General features: G+C 47.9%; 11 protein-coding genes across 11 annotated transcripts; 8 read left to right on the top strand and 3 right to left on the bottom strand.

The window, feature by feature from the left end:
- Positions 1-293: 293 nt before the first annotated feature.
- On the bottom strand, positions 294-1,781 carry B0J16DRAFT_271624 (uncharacterized protein; the record flags this gene model as incomplete). Its single annotated transcript, XM_046123583.1, has 1 exon — positions 294-1,781. The coding sequence occupies one exon, from the start codon at positions 1,779-1,781 to the stop codon at positions 294-296; it is 1,488 nt and encodes a 495-aa protein (XP_045980456.1).
- A 2,004-nt stretch (positions 1,782-3,785) lies between these two features.
- B0J16DRAFT_309166 (uncharacterized protein) lies at positions 3,786-5,432 on the top strand (the record flags this gene model as incomplete). Its single annotated transcript, XM_046124900.1, has 1 exon — positions 3,786-5,432. The coding sequence occupies exon 1, from the start codon at positions 3,912-3,914 to the stop codon at positions 5,430-5,432; it is 1,521 nt and encodes a 506-aa protein (XP_045980455.1). The 5' UTR covers positions 3,786-3,911.
- A 1,878-nt stretch (positions 5,433-7,310) lies between these two features.
- On the top strand, positions 7,311-8,111 carry B0J16DRAFT_347859 (small GTPase superfamily). Its single transcript, XM_046128619.1, has 4 exons — positions 7,311-7,379; positions 7,431-7,443; positions 7,496-7,903; positions 7,953-8,111. Exons 1-4 carry the CDS (start codon positions 7,356-7,358, stop codon positions 8,060-8,062), a joined length of 555 nt encoding a protein of 184 aa, XP_045980454.1. The 5' UTR covers positions 7,311-7,355; the 3' UTR covers positions 8,063-8,111.
- A 369-nt stretch (positions 8,112-8,480) lies between these two features.
- On the top strand, positions 8,481-9,108 carry B0J16DRAFT_347856 (uncharacterized protein). Its single transcript, XM_046128618.1, has one exon. The coding sequence runs from the start codon at positions 8,528-8,530 to the stop codon at positions 8,936-8,938; it is 411 nt and encodes a 136-aa protein (XP_045980453.1). The 5' UTR covers positions 8,481-8,527; the 3' UTR covers positions 8,939-9,108.
- An 80-nt stretch (positions 9,109-9,188) lies between these two features.
- Positions 9,189-10,979, top strand: B0J16DRAFT_403192 (uncharacterized protein; the record flags this gene model as incomplete). Its single annotated transcript, XM_046132704.1, has 1 exon — positions 9,189-10,979. The coding sequence occupies one exon, from the start codon at positions 9,189-9,191 to the stop codon at positions 10,977-10,979; it is 1,791 nt and encodes a 596-aa protein (XP_045980452.1).
- Positions 10,980-11,639: 660 nt separating this feature from the next.
- Positions 11,640-12,078, top strand: B0J16DRAFT_403190 (uncharacterized protein; the record flags this gene model as incomplete). The annotated part of the gene is made up of 2 exons (XM_046132703.1): positions 11,640-11,943; positions 11,995-12,078. Exons 1-2 carry the CDS (start codon positions 11,686-11,688, stop codon positions 12,076-12,078), a joined length of 342 nt encoding a protein of 113 aa, XP_045980451.1. The 5' UTR covers positions 11,640-11,685.
- A 392-nt stretch (positions 12,079-12,470) lies between these two features.
- B0J16DRAFT_403186 (uncharacterized protein) lies at positions 12,471-14,017 on the top strand (the record flags this gene model as incomplete). The annotated part of the gene is made up of 3 exons (XM_046132702.1): positions 12,471-13,050; positions 13,099-13,905; positions 13,949-14,017. The coding sequence occupies exons 1-3, from the start codon at positions 12,475-12,477 to the stop codon at positions 14,015-14,017; spliced, it is 1,452 nt and encodes a 483-aa protein (XP_045980450.1). The 5' UTR covers positions 12,471-12,474.
- Positions 14,018-14,234: 217 nt separating this feature from the next.
- B0J16DRAFT_403178 (uncharacterized protein) lies at positions 14,235-15,288 on the bottom strand (the record flags this gene model as incomplete). Its single annotated transcript, XM_046132701.1, has 2 exons — positions 14,235-14,546; positions 14,596-15,288. 2 exons carry the CDS (start codon positions 15,286-15,288, stop codon positions 14,235-14,237), a joined length of 1,005 nt encoding a protein of 334 aa, XP_045980449.1.
- A 1,016-nt stretch (positions 15,289-16,304) lies between these two features.
- On the top strand, positions 16,305-19,399 carry B0J16DRAFT_403176 (uncharacterized protein; the record flags this gene model as incomplete). Its single annotated transcript, XM_046132700.1, has 5 exons — positions 16,305-16,449; positions 16,503-17,443; positions 17,501-18,007; positions 18,053-18,325; positions 18,389-19,399. The coding sequence occupies 5 exons, from the start codon at positions 16,305-16,307 to the stop codon at positions 19,115-19,117; spliced, it is 2,595 nt and encodes an 864-aa protein (XP_045980448.1). The 3' UTR covers positions 19,118-19,399.
- Positions 19,400-20,731: 1,332 nt separating this feature from the next.
- Positions 20,732-23,754, top strand: B0J16DRAFT_178184 (glycoside hydrolase superfamily). The gene is made up of 2 exons (XM_046122545.1): positions 20,732-23,055; positions 23,104-23,754. Exons 1-2 carry the CDS (start codon positions 20,955-20,957, stop codon positions 23,625-23,627), a joined length of 2,625 nt encoding a protein of 874 aa, XP_045980447.1. The 5' UTR covers positions 20,732-20,954; the 3' UTR covers positions 23,628-23,754.
- Positions 23,742-24,422, bottom strand: B0J16DRAFT_357610 (uncharacterized protein; the record flags this gene model as incomplete). The annotated part of the gene is made up of 1 exon (XM_046129548.1): positions 23,742-24,422. One exon carries the CDS (start codon positions 24,420-24,422, stop codon positions 23,742-23,744), a length of 681 nt encoding a protein of 226 aa, XP_045980446.1.
- Positions 24,423-24,454: the final 32 nt, after the last annotated feature.

The following is a 24,454-nucleotide window of genomic DNA, read 5'->3' as shown; positions in this document are numbered from 1 at the left end:
AGTTGGAAGACATGGCGAATAACGCTCAGAGTCACATTTGATCACATTGGCAGCCACTTGGCAGAGGAACAGAAAGTGGATGATAATCCTTGATTGTATATTGAATCGAAAGTAAAACCGTGGATGCTGAGTGATTTATCATCTCGTTCTCAGACCCGGTATCATTTTGCTAAAAGGAGACCAGGATGTTAAAGAACCCTGACCTCAACAACATTTGCCCAAATATTTTGTGGTTAAGTTAAGTATGCCCAATATTCGTGTACTCATAATATCAAAACCTTGTTATGATGCGCTTATTGGCTCTCAACAGTGACAGCCTTGGAGACCTGGTTGGTGAGACCATCGGCCTTCTCCTTGAGGTCGGACAGAATGCCCTTGTCCTGGTGACCGTTGGTCTTGGAGTTGCCGAGGACGTAGTCATCGTCGCTGCTGGAGTCTTGCTGAAGACCGTCAACGCCCTCAGGTCCAGAAGCGTGGAGCTTGGCGTTCTCGACGCCGTTCATGGGGATCTGGTCGGCGTTGGCCTTGCCGTTCTCAACGGGGGCGCCGTTGACGGTGTAGCCAGTGTCGCTGGAGTCAACAAAGGCCTCAAGACCGGCTCCCTCGCGGGGGTAAGACTTCATGATCTTCTTGTGCTCCTCGAGAGCAGCGACCATCTCGTCGTGGCTGACATCGTTGAGGAAGACACAGTCACCCATGGGGTTGACGGGGACAGCAGCGCGGAGCTTACCATCGCGGGTCTTGAGGATGGCGGCGGTGGCCTTCTCGAGGAGAGGACCGTCAAAGTCAGGGTGATCCATGGAAAGACCAGCGCGGGAGAAGAGGTTTAGGAGACGCTTGTGCTCCTCGGCGGAGAGGAGACCGCGGATGTGGGCGAGAGTGGCAGAGTAGGCCATATCGATGGAGATAGCATGGCCGTGACGAAGGGGAGTCTCGGGAACGAGCTCGTGAAGAGGAGACCAGGTGTGACCATAGGCAATAACACGGTCGAGCATGATCTCGTGAAGGTTGGGTGTCTCAAGCTTCAGCATCTCGTGAATACCAGCACGGCAGATCTTATCAGCAACCTCCTTAATCTCAGGAGAAGCATCGTCAGATCGACCGAAGCCAGTGTTGATGAGCTGCTCACAGTACTTCTCAAGAAGATCGTAAGTCTCCTTGTGGGCACAAGTAGAGATCTTAATCAGCTCAGCAAATCCATTTCGGATCTGAGCAACTGGGAGACTGCGAAGGAATGTGAAGTCAAGGAAGGTGTGAGAAGGAGCGTGGTAGGCTCCGAGACGGTTCTTGTAGCGGCCGTAGTTGACGGCGACCTTGATGGAGACGGAAGCATCAATGAGACCAATGACTGTGGTGGGAATGCGGATATAGTTGGTGTTGCGGCGGTAAGCGGCACAAGCAAAGCCCGCAACGTCAGTGACTAGACCACCACCGACAACGAGGACAGGCTCCTTGCGGTAGATACCAAAGTCGGTCATGGAGTCGACAATGGAAAGAAGAGTATCCATGGACTTGGCCTTCTCGCCAATCATGGTCTTGTGGATGGTAAGAGGGATGCCATAGTGGTCAAAGTACTTCTGCATCTGATCACCGTAGAGGTTGAAGATGTTGAGGTCCATGACAGCCAAGCATCGTCCCCAGGGGGAGTAGAGCTGGTACAGCTGGGGGTTGGCGGGGTTGAAGACGCCATCGAGAAACTCAAAGTCATACTCGATCTTCTCATAACCACAAACAGCGAAACCCTTGGAGGTGGGCTCGACGGTAGCGGTCATATCAGACATGGTGGGCGGATGGGGAGAAGGGTAAGGTAGCACAAGATGAGAGGAATGGGTAAAAAGGTGGTAGGGTGTAGAGAGTTGTGCAGGTTGAACTGTGAGTTGTAGAAGAGACAAGCTGTGAAAGGCTCGGGATAAGCAGCTTTTTATGGTATCTCGAAACCCCTCATTCGAAGAGGGTCCGGACGAGGGGTTTCTGTTGCAGAGCGTGAATATCCAACTGCCGACAGCGGAAAGAAGCTTCAAGCCAGGGTCTCTACCAGATCAAGTCGAGTTACCCAGTCTCAGAGGGAGGAATGGGTTGGAGTGGATGTACAGAGACTTGACGGAAGTTTCATTGGTCATGGATAATATCGCAGGATCCTTTTTGAGGCCAGAATGAGGTGATGGACTAGGTAGTGAGTACTAAGAGCTGGGGGTTGCAAGATGCAGTGCATTTGTCTCTCTTTACACACCCAGTCTGACAAAATAGCAGACGCAAAACAATGAGCAAGGGTGCTGTGCGCAGTCTACGTGCTACAGCAGAAATGCAAACAAAATGTTGGTGTCATGATGGTGTTGCTATGATGGGACTGAGAACTCTCTAGTGGAATACCATTGGAGAACTGTTCCGGGAAGAATGAGTGGCTGGGCAGAGGTCGTGGCTGGACCCTTTGGGAGGAGTAAGAGCACGGCATGCCATATCCTAGCCTGATTCGCTCAAATGTCTCGTCTCGAGGTGTCATATACTGAGGAATAGAGGGGACGTATTACGCGGAGGGTAGGTACCCGCGTACATGAAAAGTCGTTGAGACCAACACGTTGATCCCTGAAGAGGCTTAAGCGTGTGGGAGGGGGCGTGGATTGAGCTTCGGGTATCGAAATCTTTTCAGATCTTAGCTTGGAGGATCTTTCCCCGAGCGTGGGGCGATTGTGCCTGGATCTGTTTTTCCTAGTGAGAAGCGGAGTTCTCCTTTGTACTGTATTCTCGTAAAGACGGGTCAAGGAGCTTCGATTACACTTAGACACTAGCATCTCGCATGTGCGCGTCATTCATCCGTTCCACTAACCCCACGTTATCTCAAACTAGAGAGGAGAAAAGGTGACAACTAAATAAGGGCAGGAATTAAAAATGGCCATAATTCTAGACCCTGAAGTAGGATCGGCAATATTTACAGAAGAGGGGAAATGAAATGGGAATGTTACACGGATCTCCGATATTGTCTATCTTATCTGTTGGAATAAGGGACCAGGTTCTTGTACAACACAACTGACCTCTAAACAAACACCCTTACTTTCGGTCTATTATTCTCACAATTATTATTATTTTCGGTCTCATGCGTATTTAAAATATCCACTTATGATCCTTTGTGACTTTATTAGGCTATCGATACGTCATAGAAGTAAGCACGACATGATGGAGGAAGAACCTCGTCAACCGGTGAAAATGCAACAATAAACAAACACAACCAGAGGAGGGGTCTTTTCTATAATTATGGGCTGATAATCACCTACCCTAAAAATGCAAAAGGCCTCGACCCATTCAGTCGGTATCCCAGGTGCACACAGTTTTTGAGGCGAGTCTCTCACACAGGGTGGCGATACCTGTACTGCACGAGGACAACATGTGCAACACACCCAAGAAAACATTGTAGGCACTCAATTGGTTTAAGTACGCCTTAAAATGCAGAGTATATTGAAAAGAGAAGCTCGATGTGCTTTACCGGTGTGGACTCGCATGCAGAAGATGGGAAAGAGGATTGAATTGCAAAAGGGTACGCATAGAGAATCACAAGCTCTGAGTTGCCCGCTTTTGGATCGAGCGCGGAGCTTATATTCCTGACGAGACGAAGCTAAAAAAGATTCTTAACTACAACGGGAATTAGAGGCTCTGGAAGTGAGACAGTAAATGAAATACTGCGGAGAGACCCCGGAGTCCTCTTCTCCGAAGTTGACTCCACTGCCCGCCGAGAAAGTCGGCGTCTTGTGAAACCTGATCCCGCAGAATCATGACGTCTTCCATTCCCCCTCCATAGCTAAGCAACAGCAGAGCTTCAGAAAGCTCAATTCAGCTATTCTGATACTTTGTTGAATGAAGCTTCAATTGATCGTCTATATACCATTTACCTTTCCATCTCTAGAGTTTTACCATCAAGAATGGCTAATCCGGAGACGTCCCGGGTGATGCAATTCGTCAAGAATTTATCCCTCTTCATCCTCAGCTTCGTCTTTCTCCCGACTAACGCACTCTTTGCGCTGGTACTGTTTCTCTGGGATCGCTTCACTTCTAGAGCCTCACCTTCGAATGCCAGCCAAAATGATCAGGATAATCTTGACAAGACGACCATCCTCGTCACGGGCGTTAACATGGCAAAAGGCCTCTCCCTCGCACGCATGTTCCACCGTCGCGGCCATCGCGTCATAGGCGCTGACTGCTACTCCCTTTCTCCCGGTCGCGTATCCCGTGCAATCGATGCCTACTACCAACTTCCTCATCCGTCAGACCCTTCAAAGACGAGCATGAATGATCCGTATCTCAATCGAATTACAGAGATCATTCACCACGAGGACGTTGATCTTTGGGTCTCGGTGTCGGACGTCAATGCCGCGATTGAGGACGCTGCTGTGCGAGAGATCATTGAGGCGCGCACGAACGCAAAGGCTATACAGTTTGGTGTCGAGGATATCAGACGCTTGCATGAGAAGGACGCTTTTATCGAGCATACAAAGTCGCTGGGTCTCACTGTTCCTTTTACCGAGGCTGTTGAAGATAAAGAGGATGTTATTAACTTCCTCTGTCGCAATGGCGGCTTGGAGTTGAAGCCTGGTGCAAGACAATATCTTGTCAAACCTGTTGGTGTAGACGATGTCGCTCGCTTCACCATGCCATTACTCCCTCTCAACTCCGAAGACGCCACACTCGCGCGCATCGACACCATTCCCTTCAACGCAGCCAAATGCTCCTTCATCATCCAAGAATACATCACCGGTCCAGAATTCTGCACCCACGCACTCGTCATTCGCGGTCGCGTTTGCGCGTTTGTCGCGTGTCGTTCTGCAGATGTTTTGATGCATTATTCTGCTCTCCCTGCTGATTCGCCGCTTAGCAAGGCGATGCTTGACTTTACGCTAAAGCAGGCCGAGGAGGGTGGCGACAATTTTACTGGACATATGAGCTTTGACTTCTTGATTCATAAAGAGGATGAAGATGCTGCTAGGTCTGGTGCTGAGAAGGATGTCACGATCTATCCTATTGAGTGCAACCCTCGAGTCCACACCGCGACGGTCTTGTTTAACAATACTCCCGAGATTGTCGACGAGTATCTTTCCATTCTTTCACCGTCTTCTCAGCCTAGACCGTTGACTAAACCCCCTCTGTATCCTAACAATCCCCAGGATTACTACTGGGTCAGTCAAGATCTTGTCGAGCTTGTGCTTTACCCATTCTACCTCACCCTCTTTAAGGGTACCATGGGCTTCTCTCAAGTGTCCAAGTCTATTCATGCTTTTGCGCAGCATTTGATCTACTGGAAAGATGGAACGTTTGAGGCTTGGGATCCGATGCCTTGGTTATGGATGATGCATGTCTATTGGCCTGTGCAGTTTGCTTGGTACATGTCTACTGGATCAGTATGGACAAAGGTTAATGTCAGTACCGGAAAGGCGTTCAAGGGATAGTCAGTTCGTAATATGTTTTTGAAAATTTAGGTAGATACCATCAATCAATGTCTCATGTCGATCATTTCTTGAAACACCCGTGATCCCGTACGTCACCGCATAAGAACTCCAAACCATAAACAACGACACTATTCACAACAACACCCGTAACAAAAACATAATAATATCCAATTCATCGTATATCAATCCAATTGACCCTTTTTATCATTGCTGTACACTCGTTGGTACTTCCCCAAACTCGCAGCAGGGATATCCCACCCCACCATATCTGATAAGCCCAACCGGTGTATATACACGCCAGAGTGGTATCCCTATCGTGAGATTGCTCACACAGACCACCGCTTCCGCCGCGCCCCCAGATTTAGGCTGTTGTCCCAAAACGTCGAATGCTCTGCAGCCTCCCCAATCCATGTCATGTGTCTGTTGCCCCCCTCACCGTTTCTCAGATCTCATGCTAACCCAGGGGTTATCTATCACTTGTCACCTGCACCCCGTGCAGTACACCCTCTCTCTCCCTTCTTGACACATTCCCAGCAACCCGGTTGCATTTCCCCCTGGAGGTGACAATCTGGTACGCTAGGTACTGCCGTACGGGTAATTCTTAGCGCTGTAAGGGAGGGACGGGAGGGCTGTGACACGTGGTGAGGCGTGTTGTTTGCTTATTTCCACGACATGCAATGTTTTCTGTGGCATGCGAGTTTCTGGCTGCATTGCAGATGTTTCGACACTGTGTGCACCTCGTGTTGTACGGAGTATGCGATGCTGGTGTAGGATACTGGAAAGGTTGCCCTTCTGGAAGACTCTGGTACATTTCCCCATTCGATAGGGCTGATTGACAGGTGCATCATGGTTACTGATCTTCTGTCGATCTCATGACGTCTCTAGTGGATAATTTGCTTTAAATGCACGGTATTGACAGGTGTTTCCTGCGACCATGATATGAGTTGCTGGAACGACATATTACTCACCACAACTGTTCAACAGTCTAGCGACACCAAATTGCATCATTTCACGAACGTCTCCAATAATATTATGACTGAACATCGACATTGATTGATGGGAAATTCAGCTGGGCGACGATAGCTTGGCGACATTTAGACAGCGGCATCCGACATCTACAAACAGTCTCTACAACTCTATGGGATAACAAGTAGAATACCAGACGCGCTGGTACGGCATTAGAATGAGCTAAGAGATTTTGTAAGCTTAGTTAATACTGTTACATATGTTGACGATATCTCGATATAGTGACCTTGGGATCACATGTCTGGTCTCAAACTGGACTTAATCTCTGCCTTTCTGGCGCGTGATATGTTGAGATTTGGCCAATTTCCTCGGTCAATCCCGAACACGACTCTCTTAATGTATCGCATAATACTCCGTAGGCATAATATTCTACCGACCGACCTACTCCGTATTGGCATAATATCGCTTATAATCTATTATTAAATTAGGCTATTTCCCTCGTATCCGGTTACCTGCGCAAAGTTTCTCCCACAATTTAGATCAAGTACTTTCACTTTTCAATAATTCGAGTTAGCCATCATCTTTGTTTTTCTCTTGTCCAAGTGTTTTCCTCAAAGAAGTACATGGTCCAGGTTTAAGATCTCCTACATGGATAGTCTCGTCAGTGGATCCTCCCGCTAAGGGGTCCATGGCTTGGACCAACATTAGATCCAAACCATAAACAATTGCATGCATTTAAAACACAAAGGCATCGTATTTCGTTTCATAAATTGCCAATATTCTGTTCGGTTCACCTGCGCTAAGACGCTGCACCCCTGTTCGTAGGATCTCGTCTATGCTCGCTAAGTTAGTCAGCAAATCCATACAAACAAGCGGTAAGGCCTCCAACCATTCCTGTCTCTGCAAACTTTATCAACCCCTTTGTGTTTCTTGTCTCAGAGATCTCTATCCGCAGCCATGACTGACTCCCCATCTTATGATGTACGTATTTCTCCCAAACTGAAGTGATGATGCTAATAGATGTCGTAACAGTACCGTTGGAAAGGTTAATTCTCTCTCTTACCTTTGGTATTGTGCTCGTGCTAAATGTCATGCAGTTGTCCTTCTGGGCGACACAGAAGTAGGCAAAACCAACATCGTCAGCCAATTCACACAAGGCCAATTCGATGAAAACATCAAACGAACGCTGGGCGTCAAGCCTACTCTCAAAATGACCCAAGTGGGCTCCAGCACCGTCAAAGTAGCTGTCTGGGACACCGCAGGTCAAGAGCGTCTTCGTGCACCCGCCGTGAACTACTACTACGATGCCGTCGCCGTGGTGATAGTTTATGATATTACTAGCCGCAAGAGCTTTGAGGATGCGTCTAAGTGGCTCGACGAGGCCCGTGATAATGCGGAACCTGGGGTGGTCATGATGCTGGTGGGCAATAAGAGCGACTTGGGCAATTTGAGAGTGGTTGAGACAAAGAGGGCTGTGAGGACTGAGGAGGGGGCTTTGTTTGCTCGTAAGTTGAAATTTGTGATGATTTGATTGGTGAAGCTTACTTTGTACAGGCAAAGAAAAGCTTCTTTTTGCTGAGATATCGGCCAAGTACACGAGCCAAGTTGAGGGCGCATTCCAAACTCTACTGAACAGTGCGTCTCCCAGTCAACTCTTCTTTTAACATCAACTCACCAAATGGCTTTCTAGGTCTTCACAAGAAGTATGCCGTGGCCGCCTCTTAAGGTTGGAAGAATCTAGAGTTCTGTCTCAAGACACAGTTTTATGTTGTATTTATTTCCGGGTGGCAATTCCACATAGGAACGCGTTTTGGATGCCATGGGTTTGACTGTTGGCTGTTTTAATATATTGCATTTATTTTTGACTGTCGGAAATGTTCCGCTGAGTCATTCTGCTGACGGAGAAATCGTGTGGTCTGACTTCGGCGACTTTTCTCGCCCGTTGGCTAATACGGACGACCGACCGCGCGGATAGGACCAATGTTGCACCGAGCTGTACCATTTCAACATATTTCAATTGACGTTAATTCCGATACTAAAATGTATAAATAATCATGGAAGCCCGTCTTCGACCTTCTTTTATCAAGCTTCTGCATTTTCAAAACCTTGCAATCTTTCACCAAATCACCATGTCTGAATCCACAAGCCTTCAATACACCCCAATTATCCTCAAAGCCGCCTCAGTCTTCTTCATCTACGCCGGCGCCGAACACGTAGTCCGGGGCATAAACAAGTACCTCACTATCGAGGAACAAGAGAAACTCCCCTCGAAAACCGTCGCGTTCATGGATTCACAATACCGCTTCCTTGGCGGAATATTCATAGGCTTTGGCGTAGCAGTAGCTTGGACTGTGTCTAACATTCCCGCCTACTGGATACCTCTCAAGATTCTTCTGGGTGCTATGATGCTGGGCGGTGTTGGGCGAGCTGTGTCTGCCGCGGTGTATGGATGGAAGCCCACGTGGACGAGACAGGCTACCATTAATGAGCTTATTATTCCTCCTGCGCTTTATTGGTTTGGGATTCGAAAGTATATCTGATTTACTTTCGGGTAGGGCTGAGTTGGATAAGCTACATAGTTTCGATGATACATGTTGAAACATTGTGAGAGGTACAAATAGTTTTAAAATTCGATTCCATCGAATTTTATAGTTCATGTTACGTCCTGAAACTTTGCAAAGTGAAATTTCTTTCGACTATTTAAATCCCCCGACTCTCAAACATTTAAACAGTTCCATCTGCCTCAACGTTCCACCCCCAATATATCACTATCCCACTTCAACCGCAACAATGATGAGCCAAGATAACGTTGTCATCACCGCGCTGCATCGCGATCTCAGACGCAAATACGAAAAGCATTTCGGAACAGTCGAAAAGGTCTGGCTAGTCTCCAATCAAGCCAAGCGTGAACAACTCTTCGAAGGATGCAGCCACCCCGACTATGAAGATGAGGAAGGTTGGGACCTCGCCGAAATTACAGAGGATAAAGATCTCTTTCTTCGCATGTTGACGTGGCGAGCCACCGCATCATGGTCAGAGCAATTGAACTGGGGTCTATCATACGAACGCGACGCAGACGCCGTCGACCAAGACGACTGGGATAAGTGGTATGACAGCCCACATTACTGCGAAGACACTTATACATACTTATCGGAGGATGATCTCTATGGAGAGACGTTTGACGTCGATGTCAAGCTCATGGACGATTGCAACAGCTGGGGGCAGAGTGATAAGTTGCAGCGGCAGGTCAACAGTTCGACTATAATTCCGCATCGTCTTGCAGGTCCTGTAATTCGCAGACAAGTCAACTTCTTCTATTGTCTGAACGCTCTGGTCGATAAGATCCTCGATACTGAGAAAGCTCGATGTCTGGAGAAAAGGGCCCGGTATGCCGAGGAGGACCGAACACCTACATTACAGGGTCTGATTGACAGTGCGCGAGGCTACAAGACATATTACAAAACATCCTTATATCGTCTTCACACCGACACCAGATTTCTTTACAAGTGCGTCAAAGATCAACTTATTAGTCGGCCTGATCGCATCCACCAACTCGAAGAATCAGAGCACGAATATCAGACCGGTTCCATTGGACGCGATATCTTCGACGCCGCCTACACCAAGGTTCGCAGCCTCGCCTTCTGGCGGTCGGTATGTGAGCTACTCAATCTCGCCAACTCCTCCTCCGACAACCAACGATTCCTGCATGAAATCCACCAATTGTGCGACCAGCAATGCGACATCGCCAAGCAGAACGTCAGGCGACACATCGCTATGGGTATTGCGAAGGGACGCTTTTCCTTCAGTGTTCCCCATTGGTGCTTTATTGAGATCTATAGAGGGGAGTGGATATTGAAAGATGTTCATATCCACTACCTTACTGACCTTGTCACCCGTGTACAGGGTCCTGACATGACGATTTGCCAATTAAGAAAGTTGGATGAGTTTTACAAGCGGAAGCCTGAGGAGCGTGAAAGGCTCTCTGAAAGGGAATCTGAAGCTCTACATGAGCTGTGCACCATCCTTGCAGTTTTTCAAGACTTCAAGAAAGTATTTCCTCAAGCGGAAGGATATCAAGACTTCGAGACGATGGGCAACATTATATTCAAATACGGTCTGCAATATCTCGACCGCGACGTCCAACTCCTTCGACGAATTCATTTTCCGCACATCTGCGATATCAACATCAACGACCTCGATGATCCATTCACAGTGAGCCTTGCCGTCGATGAGCTCAGAGTCTACGTCAAACGTCACCTGGGCACGAGCCTTGGCAATCTTTATAGGGATCAAGTGTTTGACATGATCGAGGCTGTACAAAGTCCCGAGCTGCTGCGATTTCCTAATATCCTGGAGCCGAGCTTTGAGAAGAGGTTTCGCGCGAGAAGGGTGAGGGAAGCGCGGCGTTTGCTTTTGCCTCCTAATCCTTCTAATGGGGCGGCCACTGGGCCTTCTTCTGCCGCTGCGGACGGAGGAAGGATTGCGGGCGGTAGGACGAGGATTGCACGCTCGGAGATTGCTGAAACTCTCCTGAGGTTGTTTGATAAGGACTTGAATGGTGTCTGCAGAGACATGAATTAGATGGGTATCTAGAACCTGACAGGACTTGATGATGATAGAATTCGTTTTATTAAGTACGCATTGCGGGCATCTTTATCACCAGATGTGTCACTAGCAGACCCCGAGTAGATGATAGAATTAGTCTATCAGAGTGCTTTTTCTGGCTACGAAGCTTGGTATTCCTGTAACAGGTATTGCGTCAGTCATTAGATAGTATTGTACCTTGTTTTGAACATACTTGTTATGAGATTAACCACCCGAGAATGCCAAACCAGTGAGCGTCACTTGTATTGAAACAGATGCCTTTAATTCTCTTGGGAGTGTCTTCCCTTTTATTGGTCTTTCAGCGATCAGCGCCTTGCATATGCTAAATCCTGCCACATCAAACGTAGAGGTAAGCTAAAATTTAACCTCTGCGATATCAGGCCCCAGCAGTATCATGACCCCAGTTATGACAATCCATCATCTATACCAGTCATTTCCAATTGCTTCTCCATAGTCGATTTCGAACCCTTCGCTTATGAGGTCATCGTTACGATGATCCTGGCATAATGTTGTGGTCTTTTATGGAGCTCTGACGATGCCGTGCTATGATATCATAAGTAATTCCACAACGATAAAACGACGACAAAGCTCGACTGAGTATCGTTTTCAATATCTTCAACTCTCCTAAAATCGACTAAAATCTGAATCGCCCACCTCTTCGCATAAGAATACCACATACAAAATGTCCAACCTCCCCACCAAAGACGATATCAAGGCCCAAGCCGTCGACGGCCGCCCAATCACTCAAACCGAAGCCGCAGCTATCGCCTCCGAAGAGTCCAGCCTAACAGGCGGCGGTCCTATCAAGGGTGGTGCCGCTGCTACCGCGCAGAGCATGCATGATAAGCAAAAGAATTTTCTGGAAAAGGCTGGCGATGTTGCGAGGAAGGCGCCTACTGAGGTTACTAAGGAGGATGCTGCTGAGGTGCAGAAGGCTGAGGTAAGTTTGCGCTAGTGGTGTAACTTGTACATTTTGCTGATGGTTTGACAGGCTCGCGCAAAGGGTGGTCCCCCAGGAAAGGGCTCTACTGCTGCTGATGTGCAGTCTGTTGCGGATCGAAATGCTCAGGCTTAAATAATTAATAATGACTTAATACTAATTTATTCCATTCAATCATATGCACGATGTTGTACCTGAGTGATATCTTGACTTTAAGAATAGTCGAACACTTTGCTTTATTGGTACCAAGTTTGTCGAGAGAATGAGAAGTCCGCGTGAACGCAGCCTGATAAGTGACAAAGATACAAACGAAAGTAAAAGCGTCGGGATATAAATAATCTGTCTGCCTGGGCTGATCCTCGCGCCAATCGAGGAAGCAAAGAAGTGGCAGTGCTTACTTACCATTGGGGGCCAAAAATAGAGGCAAGCAGCCACGGCGCGTAGCATCAGAATCAGGCTCTCGATTACAAAAAGGAATCTACCCCAACTTCTCGGTCGCATCTTCAATTTCTCTCTTGTTCACTATTCAAAATGCCTGAACGGAAATTTCGGTTGGTCCACGATTATAACATCACTCGAAATTATCACGGCATCCACATACCGAAGCAATGGCAAGCTTGGGAAACAGCGCATTTCTTCCGCGTGCATACCATAATTAAACATCCAGAAGTACCTGCGCGTCTTATATCTTACGGCTGTAATAACGGCGACCCAAATGCGCTGAATTGTACTGAGACCTGTACAAACGAAACGTTCATGTACAGTTCGCCTGAGAACCTATGGAATTGCATGACACTCGCAACAGTGGCCATGGTAGTCAGACCTGGCAACGACACCATTGACCGTGAAAACGAAAAGGAAATGGATGAGATCTTCCATTTCGGTACAGTAGAGAAGTTCAATGAACTTGGTGTTTTTTGGCACGCTCGAAGATGTGTTTGGGCGTCGTGTGCGGATTCAACATATGGCCATTGTACCGCGAGTCTGGGCCCTTTTAAGTGTCAAAAGATTACACCATTCAACATTAAGAACTTTGGACAAGTTATGGCTGGACCTTACTGCCAGGCTGCTAATGCTGGTATTGACTTGGATATCGCTGGCCAAGGAGTAAGTACTCATATGAACGTGGTGATCGGGTTCTAACCGCGCATCTAGATTGTCACGGCTTATATCATTCAGCTTGTGCTGGTGCTATTCCTCGGCCTGTGCTTCAAACTGACTACATCCTGGATCCGTACTTTTGGTCGAATAGTAAGCTCTTTTCAACAAGATTCATCTCTACGTGAGAAATGCCAGGAAGTGCAGGTCAGGCTATCTCAGACTCGCTTCGCGCACGCTTCATCTTCAGCTATGCGCGACTTCCAAGAATCGCAAGCTCTCTTCGCAGCAACAATTTCCATCACAGCCATTATCACCTTCGACGGCGGTAACAAAGCTGGCATGGCAAACATGCTAAGTCTGTTCTCATGGATGTTCAACCATCGCATATTGCAAGGGCTTATCACGGCGGGTATGTATCCTGTTCTCCTGGCACAATTACTTTGCCACCGAAACTTCTACACACTTTTCTTTGTTATTCTCTCGTGGATACTTATGGCCGTTATTACCGAGTCCCAAGATTTTGATACAGATGCATTCGAGAAGCATTTGAAGCAAGTTTCTACGGTGCCGGTCTGTGGAAACATGCCTGGGCCGATGAGCTTCTGCCAGGGTATCAAGGAGAAAGAGAGTTATGAGTTCTTCCCTATTACATTGGCGTGTCGATGTGTGGTTCATGGTGTTGTGTCATGTCTTATCATCGACTATCTCGTGTACTTTGTCAAGAAAAGCTTTTGGGGAGACAAGGCCACGTACAAGCAGCTAGGTGGAGCCGCACCGCCGTTCTTCGAGACCAAAGGCGCCAGACGAGGCTTGGGAGTTTTCTGGGTGTTGGTTGGTGCTCTGACTTCAAGCATGATCTTTGTCAGCTTCACAGAGCTGCTACAGTTGCTTAACATGCATTCAGCCGACGGAGGAGTTTCGACATGGGCCTTTGGTCAGCTTATTGCCGTGGCTATCTGGTTTCCTGTTGTGATCAAGTTCTTGGCTTTGAATATTGGTAAGTGCAAATTCTGAGCTCAATTACTTTGTTAATCACTAATCTGTGCAGTTGGACCGAGAAAGGAAGTCAAGCGAGCGAGCGATCAGACAGATGGAGCGCAGGTGGAACTGGTCGATCATTCATATAGGAAGATCAGACGCTAGGGTGCTTATTTGAAGGCTGTATAACTAACGTAACGCTCATTATGTATCTAAGAACTGTTCCAATCAACCAAAGCATCGTCCCCAAGTTTCTCCTTGATGAGACTTGTGCTCAGCTCCCAAAGATTGTTTGCCAACTCAGGGTTTGAGGCCTGCGTCGTCTCATTACCCTCCTTATCAGGATCAACAAAGTAGTATCCATTCAAATCCTCTTCTTCAATTCTAGAAGACGTGAGCGCCCATAGGGCACTGTAAGATCCCTGCTCGACATCACGTCCAATCGCCAGCATAGCCCAGGAGAGAAGCTTTCCTGTGAGGCCGGGATAGGCGTCCTTCCACTGCTGCTGCATAGCTGTGTTGACCTGTATCATGTCAGTAACTGCTTAGTAACAATGTTTAGGGGTGACTTACAGCTCCAGGATGAACAGACAAAGCATAGATCTTATCCTTATTCTCAGGAATAACCTTCCCGGCGAGGCCATACTTGGCAAACAGGATCATAGCAAGCTTCGTCCTGTTGTATCTGGCTGTCGAATCCAAATCCGGATCATTAATCTCCTCCTTGGTCTTAAACTGCACGTTCGATAACTGTGCAAGGCGATGCATCTCACTCGCCTCAAACACAACTCTGGGCGGCGAAACACCTTGCATCTTTCCCGTCTTTCTCAAGAGGGGCCAAAGTTGGTTACACACATAAAAATGTCCTAGGAAGTTAACTCCGAAATGTCGGTCGATACCGTCTGCATCCAAGCCGAACTGGTTGGTGTTGATACCAGCGGAGAGAACCAGATAGTCAAGACGATCAAGCGATTCTCGGAGGTTACCAAAGACTTCGCGGACTTGGGCGAGGTTTCCCAAATCGCACTCCTTCCATTCAATCTTGGCGTCTGGGGTTTCTTTTTTGACGGCCTCGATGGCGGCTGTGCCTTGTTCTTCTTTGCGGTTGACCATTATGACTTTGCAGCCTGCATGGGCGAGGGCGCGGCTGACTTCATAGCCGATACCTAAAGCGCCACCTGTTACGATTGCGACACGGCCTTCCAGGTTCTCAGGCTTGATGACCTGGGGGCCGATGCCGGTCGTTTTCTGGAGGATTGACTGCATTTTGTTGGTGTTTTGTGGTGATTAGGCGGGTGATAAGGCTGGTATGGGTATATGTAGTTGCGAAGAGGTGGAATAAATCTCTAGAAATCTTGGATTGTAGAATCTTGCCAAAGAGTTGTCTTACTATATACTGCTCATCTCACATGCTTGTTGCTGTGGTGTGGCAACCTTTCGATCATTGTGACGTTCTCGAAGTTGCATTGTGAAGTGAGAGTCGCGATTTATGACATCATCATATCTTCAACAGAACACCCCAATTATTGAACAATATGCGCAAAGCCCAACTGCATCGCGATAAAAGAGATAAGAGAACATCCCTTGGAAGTACTACAAACTTGATTTCGTCGATCAATTAATTGGTGTAGAAAACGCGTGTTGCGGTTTGGTGAGGCAAGATAACACTTTGATTGCCTACCTAGAGAAAACTCTTGGTGGCGAAAGACCCTGTATAGTTTACCTCCTGCTCAAAATCGCCCAGAGCTTATTGCATACATAAATTAAATTAGAAGGTTCATATCGAAATGGCCGCCAATACCACTTTACTCGAAGACAAAACTCGAGCATGCTATCATTAAGCCCCATTTCCCGAGCCAAGTTCCTGCCGCTTTAAGCTGAGCTGCTGATGAGTATGTGCTGTAGTCTACCCTGTCTGTACTGACTCGTGCTATTTCTTTTACAATTGGAACTTATTAAAGTACACAAGTACAAACTCGCTGCCGGTCCGACTTGTGATTGGCAGCTTGCTGGCCCAAGCAGCTGTTTGTCTTGGCGCTCTCGCCGGCTCGCCTTGCTATTGGGTGGTATACTGTTCGACGGGGCTGTAGGCTGATTTTCAACTGCCCGGGTCCCATTACCATTGGCTAAGGACTGAGGCATGGTGGGTCAATTTTCCAAGCACAGTTCCCTCACGTACAAGTCAGAAGTGTCTTCGACATATAAAACAGACGTCTTGTCCCTTCAACCAAGCCGGTATATTTCACATTATAGCAATTCTCAATAATTTACATGGTCACAACATGGAATACCCTGCGGAAGACTCTTTTGAGTTGACAGAGCCAGTTCTTACCTCTAAAATCTCGGAAACACTCCCGCCTGGTTCTCTCAGCAATGATGAAGAAGGACTTGGCAATCTGCTGGACATTGACAGTGAGTTCTCACAACGTAAGGGATATGCTCCCTTGATCTCGATGATATCTTTCTCACTTGTAAACCAGCCCAGGCAGCCACTAACCTTGGTTACGATACCTACAACATGCCTTTCATGTCCACGTCCATGGTGGCTGCTTTGCCTCCTGCCGAGATCAACTTTGACTTTTCGAATCATGATGTTGATTTCGGGGTCGATTGGCCGCAAAATGAAACCATGGACAACGAGAGTCAGTTTGATCTCACCATTCAACAGGACGAGACCGACGCCGCTGGCACCTGGCCTTTCTATGCCTTCGACCCCGGCCACGAGCCCTTATTTCAGCCCTCTCTAACCATGCCTCAGAGAGAAAGCACCGAGGCTTTCGATTTTGACACTTTCTTCAGCGGTATGTCGCCGTTTCAGGGACCGGTAGGTGATCAGGCCCTCGGCAACTGCATCGAAACGGGAGCATTCTCGGGTGCAGAGACCGCACAACTTGAAGGGTCGAACAATGCTCTCAATCAGCATTGGCACCCTTTGTCCGACTGGTTAACGGACTTCAACAATCCACACCAAAACATTACTATCGGAGAGATACCTGCAGACAGCACGCTTCACTCCAATGATGCCATCTGGTCATTGGATCTGAGGGACATTCTCGACGCCTCTTCTGAAGGCAATACTAATGTGGCACCCCGGAACCCGCATGACACCTTATCTCATCAGAATGGACCAACCTTTGATGGGGAAAGTGCTCGGCCTATCCTGTCTGTCCCATCCGGAGCTCCCACCCAGGAATTGCACCCACATCTCGAGCCTTCATTAGCCGCTCCGATAGCAGAAATGCATCTATCGGTTGCGGGAGCGGCTCCGCCAATGGGCAGTTTCCGTCCGGTTCGGCCGGTTACACTACCACCACTCCGTAGAGGTGGCAATAAGGGCCCTCTTTCAGCTCAGGAAAGAAGAGCTCGCAAAGAAGTACGGAGACGAGGGGTTTGCATAAGGTGCCGTAGACTGAAAGAGAAGGTACTACCTACGGAACAATTTCAACCCTGACAAGACCGAATACTGATGTCCATACAGTGCATTGGCGGTCTTCCTTGCGAACCTTGCCTTCGTTTGTCAAAAGCGACCCTCTGGATCTCCCCATGTGCTGTGGCAAATTTCCACGACATCGTCAAGCTACATCCCTACTTTCTACGTCCGTCGTCCTATGCCCTTGGCGAACAATCAGTTGCTGATGTCTTAATTGAGTTAATAGGTTCTGAAGCTCAGCAGAATACTCTCCAGAATCTAGACAAGGGTACAGTAGCGAAAGCCTGTCGTCTAGTGTTTACCCTCTGGGCAAGCGGAGCGGACAGACGGATTCAGGTTCTGACGCTTGCGCCATATAATTATTGCGCCCTGGTAAATTGGGCTGCAGCTGCAGATATTCTGGTATCAATGTTGGAAAAGGCTAATGAAAATGACAGGCCCATGACTGAACATCTATCTCAAATCGCAGATCTTCAATCAGAACCATCTTCCTGGCATCAACAGCCGATTCTCATTCCTGATCCAACTCAAAACCAGCAGAACGGAGAAAACATGGTAAGTTCACGATCCTAAAACAAAACTCTTACTAATTTAAGTCAGGACCTATATTTAATATTTTGTGCTTTTTCGAGATTTAAGTTCATGCCTTGGAACAACCCACTATCTCCTGTTCCCGATGAGGAAGCTACAGATGTTGATAACAAAACTCTACATATCCTGACCTGGATCTCCAAACGACGGCTGGAGCAGGAACTGTTTCGTTGGCTGCAAGGCTGCGTAAACAAACTCAACACACTATCACCTAGCCAGCTGTCGTTTATAGCAACACTGATGTTAAGAGTGCTGATGTTTGGAAGTCCACCTTTATATTTGGTAAGTATTATTAGAATTTACACTACAGAAGTCATTTCAGTAAAAGTCTAACTGTGCATATAGAAAATCGCAGATGCGGATATTAAGCAAATGCCAGCGGCGGATCTGTCCACAAGACATCAAGTTCGACAATCACTCTTTTGCTATTTGAAAATAGTTATCGACAAACTCCCAGCATGGTCTGATTTCTGGAAAGAGCAAACAGAACGCATTGTTCCTATCAGTCCCGAGATGCTGAGGTTGTCTCTATCTGACTTGGAGGTCCATGACAAAAGACTGTGGAGGATGCGTTGTTGTTACGAGCAGAGTTACAAGTTTTATGAGACCTTTGGAGACATATTTGAAGAAGCTGAAAACACCCTGGAGCCAGATGATATGGATGATATGCAACTGGCACGCTTTATCGGCAGCTTAGTCGATGGATCATACGTGAGTGGCGCCATCAAGGCTGTTATCCCAACGATGGATCAGTTTTATCAGACCAAGATTCGGGAGCCACTTGAGTCTATCGAGAGCGCCATAGCAAAGGGTATCAGTCCCTCTCATCTGTCCATCATCGTTACTTCCAAAGAATTATTGCTTAAAGCTGAGAAAGAGGTCGAAGCTTTCCTGAAGGGCCTAAAAGAAGTTGCACAGCGCTGGGACGGTTCCTCGAGGGGTGATGCCGACATCACAGCTGAATTCGATTTGATTGACTCAATTCCATTCACTTCAATCTCAACGGAGGATGTGGCCACGTGCTCAGATGTTCTTGGTAGCATTCTAGGTTCTGCAGAAGCTGGCACCCACTAGACTACGACACAATAGATAGTATTCATTTTTGCTTACAAACTGTATTTATTTCGTTTCTACATACATTCCTTAGCACAACTTTGTATTTATCTTGAGGTGTCATGTTGAACTATCTTATCCAGATGATTGATTGCCACATAAAACTTGTGTTATTGCAGTTAGTGAAGCAACAATGGAGACGCGATGACGCGTTGATGGGAAAATTGGAATGAAGAATGATGGTTTTGCATGCTGACAACTGCGCTTCCTATTGTCTATGGAGTTAAGACAAATGAATCGCCATGGTCTTCAGCAGCTGATCGTTCACGCTTCCGCATCGCTTTAACCAACAATTTTAATATAACCCCCAACGGTGCAGGGTAAGGTCCCATCAGGGTGTCAAGAGCATTGGCCGACAAAAGCCTTAGAGACAGAATAATTTGGTCACTCTAGACAAGGAACTGAACTACTCTATTCTGTTACACTGGACCCACCTGTCTCCGCTATAGTTCTAGCGCGTTACCCCCAAACCCCTACGGAGATTACCCAAAACGGATCCGTGAATAGCTTCAGACCAGACTAACCCCATCCATCATTAACCTCATGCCTCACAAGGCAGCACCACTCCACTGATCATCAACCTAAACTCTAGCAAAATAACGATCTGCTCTACGCAAGAGTCAGTCCATCCATATCACCGAGCATTCCCTAGATCGCAGATCACTAAAACTCTTTATGTGAACCATTCCGATAAGCTTCAAATGCCATTGCTGCCTTGTGCACTTCGCCTAACATCGACCAAGCGATGTCACATTGACCAATGCTGCCTCGGGTCAATACCAACGCCAAGCCGAAAGAGCTTCCAGAATTGGATTAGCAATCGGAAGTTAAAGCCCAGCAGAACCAACACGGGCCGTCGGCCAAATTGTTAGCTGTCTCCGTTATCACAAGGCGTCTTGTCGGCTAAAGCTTTGATGTCAGTGGCTGTTTTTTCCCCAACGGTGAACTAAACTCCAGTTGCGTGAGAAAAAAGCGTCATTTAAAATTACCCATCCATCACCACAAAAAACGTGCATGCCAGGATTGGATTGCGATAATTCGGCTGCCGGCAACTTGTATGTTCAGGGGTATGTGCCTCGCTAAGAAACCCCTGTGGAACAAAAGGGCCGCTTAGCGGTAAGTATGTCAAATGGATTTGTTAGTAGTAGAGTGGAAAATGGGTGTGGGCACTAACAGACATTTCTGGGTGGAATGTCTGTTGGTCGCGATGTCAGAAACAGACCAAGGATCTAGACCAAAACTGCCAACAAGACTTGCGCTAAAAAGGAAATCACCGGAGTTAAGCTGTGATGCAGGGGGATCAAGTCAATTTGTCGGCCGAATGCAAAAACAGCTTGAAACAAGAATGTGAAAAACATGTATGACACGTTTGCTAGAGAATTTGGTGGCGATTGATCATCTGGAATGTCTTAACAGGCGGCTCTTCATCCATTATCATCATCCCAGACAATAACCACCCTCCCCCTCGGTGCCATCGCCAAGAAGAACGCAAAAAACTCAAGGGTCTATGCAGGGTCAGCAGCCTTACATACAGCACTAGCCAGGGGCACTAGACCTACAAAGGAACCTCTCTCATGACTGCACCACCGAGGTGTCTTGGCGAGTTGACACACATGCCAGACTACGCCTCTTTCGAAGATGGGCTGAGACTGTGCCTGTCACTCACGAGCTGATAAAACCATCCCTACCTTGGCTCGCCCCCAACACTTCGGTCCAAGTATTTTCTGGTCTCAGTATCTTACTCTCTTCCATAGCTATCACACTCATTACCGGTTCTTCGGAATCAATACTGCCAAACATGGCTCCGTCACTCTTTTCTTTCCTTCTTCTCACATTCCTTTCTGTCCCAATCGCCGCACAGGATTCCAACCCAGGCGACGTAAACCCCGTCCCACCCGTCGGAGAAATCAAAACCGAAGACCCAATCTCCAGTCCCCTCACAGAAGGATGTCCCCGTCCATGCAGCGAGGCAGGCAGTGACCCAGTCAACTGGACTCAGCTTCACAGTCTGGAGGAGTTGGCTGGTTGTGATCTTCCTATGCTGTTTGCGCTCAATGTGCAGAATGAGTATAGTGATTCTGCTACGCTTTATACCTGTGTTACTGAGTCTAGTAAGACGAGACGTGAGGTGGGAAGTGCTGTTGAGAAGCGTGCGGCTGAACCTTCTGTTTCGCTGGGTAGTAACTGTGGTGCTGAGAGGGCTACTGTTAAGGCTTCCTCTGGCTTTGGTTCTACCGGTGCTCTTCGCTCTGGAAACGACGTCGCTGCTGCTGCTACCCTTCTTGCTGACTACCTCGACAACGGTGCTGTTTGCGGAACCACCATTGTCTTTGCCAAGTCTGGCTCTTCCATCGCTGGTCTTTACGTCGGCGCAGAAGTTCAAAAGAGCAGTGCCTCCAGCACTCTCCGTCAATCCAGCGCTCGTCTTCAAAAGGGTGTCCAGACTTTCCAAGTCTGCGACGCCAATGACAAGACTGCCCAGACTGTCGGCTTCTTCGCCGCCGACTCTGTCACTGATCTTGAATCCGTCCAGTCTGCTGTGAGGACCTGGTCCAACGGCAAGTGCATCAGCATCGCTGGCGCCTCTAAGGAGTCTATCAACCTGGGCATTCTCACCACCAACATCCTCAAAACCCGCAGCTCCCGTTTCTCTGGCGTTGATAACCTCCTCGCCCCTCGCGCAGACTGTCGCGCTATCCAAGTCGTATCCGGCGATAGCTGTGCATCTCTCGCAAAGAAGTGTAAAGTCTCTACCGCAAACTTCAACAAATACAACACCAAAAAGAACTTCTGTTCTACACTTGCTCCTAAGCAGTGGGTGTGTTGCAGCGCTGGTACTTTACCCGACAAGACACCCCAGCCCTCCAAGGACGGCACATGTTTCATCTACAAAATCAAGTCAGGTGATGGATGTTACTCTCTTGGTCAGAACTTTGGCATCACTCAGGCCTTCATCGAGAGTGTGAACAAGAACACTTGGGGCTGGAACGGCTGTAACCGTCTCCAGCTAGGTCAACCTATTTGTCTCAGTAAGGGCAAGAACCCTATGCCCATGGCCATTGCAGGTGCCGTCTGCGGACCTCAAAAGCCTGGAACGGGTAAACCCTCCAGTGCGAAGACAGGATGGGATCTCGCGGGTCTGAATCCCTGTCCCCTGAACGCATGCTGTTCTGGATACGGTTTCTGCGGCATCACCTCTGATTTCTGCACCAACACCACAGCCAAGGGTGCCGCACCTGGTACAAGCGCTCAGAACACCCCCGGCTGCATCGGTAACTGCGGAACCAACATCGTCGGCAACACCAAGAAGCCAGCCAAGTTCCTCAACGTGGGTTACTTCCAAGGTTACAACCTCGGTCGACCTTGTTTGAACATGGACGTTACAAAGCTGCCTGAGATCAAGACTGCTTACACACACATCCACTTCGCCTTCGCAGGCCTTACATCGGATTTCTCTGTCCTTCTGCAACCTGACGTCAGAGAACAATTCATCAAGTTCAAGGAAGTCAAGGGAAGCTGGAAGAAAATCATCTCCTTCGGCGGTTGGGCCGGTTCAACTGATGCATCCTCTTACCAAATCTACCGCGACGCCATCAAGCCTGCCAACCGTAACAAGTTCGCGTACAATGTCATGACCGTTCTGAACAACCATAAGCTCGATGGCGTTGATTTTGACTGGGAGTATCCCGGTTCTGCAGGTTCTGCAGGTTCTTCTACTGACACTGCCAATTATGTCGAGTTTCTCAAGGTCATGAGATCCAAGATTGGTAACAGTGGGAAGACCATGTCTGTGGCACTTCCTGCTGCCTATTGGTATCTCAAGCCGTTCCCTGTTAAGCAGATTGCTCCACTTGTTGATTACATCGTTTACATGACCTACGATCTTCACGGTCAATGGGGTAAGTCTCTCCTCCAGCTATCAATTAATTATGTACTGACTTTACCAGACTACGGCAACACCATGATCAACTCCGGCTGCCCCAACGGCAACTGTCTCCGCTCCCACGTCAACAAAACCGAAACCCTCGACTCCCTCGCAATGATAACAAAGGCAGGTGTCGACCCAGCCAAGGTCGTCGTCGGCATCTCCTCCTACGGCCGCAGCTTCCGCATGAAGGACCCTAAATGCACAGGCCCAACCTGTCAATTCACCGGTAGCTTCAGCGTCTCAGAAGCCGAACCCGGTGTCTGTACTGGAGAACCCGGATACCTCTCCGACGCGGAGATCCGTCTTATTGAGTATGATGCTAAGAAGGGTAAGGCGGGTGTTACTGCTAAGACGTGGTATGATAAGGCTTCTGATTCTGATATGATGACATATGGAACGAAGGGTAAGGGTATGACGGATTGGGTTGCGTATATGGGTCCTACTACTAAGATTAAGAGGACACAGTGGGCACAGGGGTTGAACTTTGGTGGTGTTGTTGATTGGGCTGTTGATCTGGAGACTTGGTTCTCTGCGAAGCCTTAGGCGACACGTGATACTGATGGGGAATTTCTTTTCTAAATCTCGCTGTAAATCTCTATGATTTACGGCCTTTCTAATGTATATTTTTTGCTATCTAGCTCATGAATGTATGATGATCTAAACACCATGTGTCTCCTTCTTCGCATCCTCCTCATATTGCTTCCACCGATATTCCCTCTCAACACCATTCCGTCGCTGCGCCGTATCACAAAGCTTCTCGTTCCCACATTCACACTGCGCACCAGGCCTCAGCCATCTGTACGTAAGACTCCACCGAACCTGTCTCAATCTAACAGTCCCATCAGACAAAGTATCCGTTTTGCGAGCTTTGATTCCATGCGTCCAGTGTAATCGTGAGTCACCGCTCATTTGCATCATACTCCTCGGTAATAAATCCACTTCAATTTTCTCCCCCGTTTCTTTGTTTGCGAATTGCATCATAAGTGGTGAGCCGAGGGATAAAGAGTATAGTTGGTCGAAGGGACCGTGGGTGTCGACGTGAGGTGGTATTCCTGTGCCTGGGGCGTATTGTTGGAGACAGACTTGATCTGGTGGTCGGCCTTCTGTAGTCGGTAGTAGAGGGACTAGCCAATCAGGGAAGGGCTTGAAAGAAGTTTCTTCGTCGATTCCGAATGTTTTGTAGCTGAAGGTGTAGCCATAGTGAAGTGATAGTCGTCCTGGGCGGGTTGGCCATTCCAACTCATTCTCAAAGATCTGAATAAGCTTTTCTTCATGCTCGGGCGTGACGAAGTCTTGTTGCATGAAGATGCCCGACGGTTTTATCGCGAGTTCTTCCATTTTATAAATGCTATAAGCTGTCGAATCCCATT

The sequence above is a fragment of the Fusarium flagelliforme genome, assembly GCF_020744385.1.
Source record: "Fusarium flagelliforme strain FIESC 12 MPI-CAGE-AA-0113 chromosome Unknown B0J16scaffold_6, whole genome shotgun sequence".
Lineage (NCBI taxonomy): Eukaryota > Fungi > Ascomycota > Sordariomycetes > Hypocreales > Nectriaceae > Fusarium > Fusarium flagelliforme.
The sequence above is the reverse complement of the archived record's forward strand: the minus strand, read 5'-3'. Positions and strand labels throughout refer to the sequence as shown.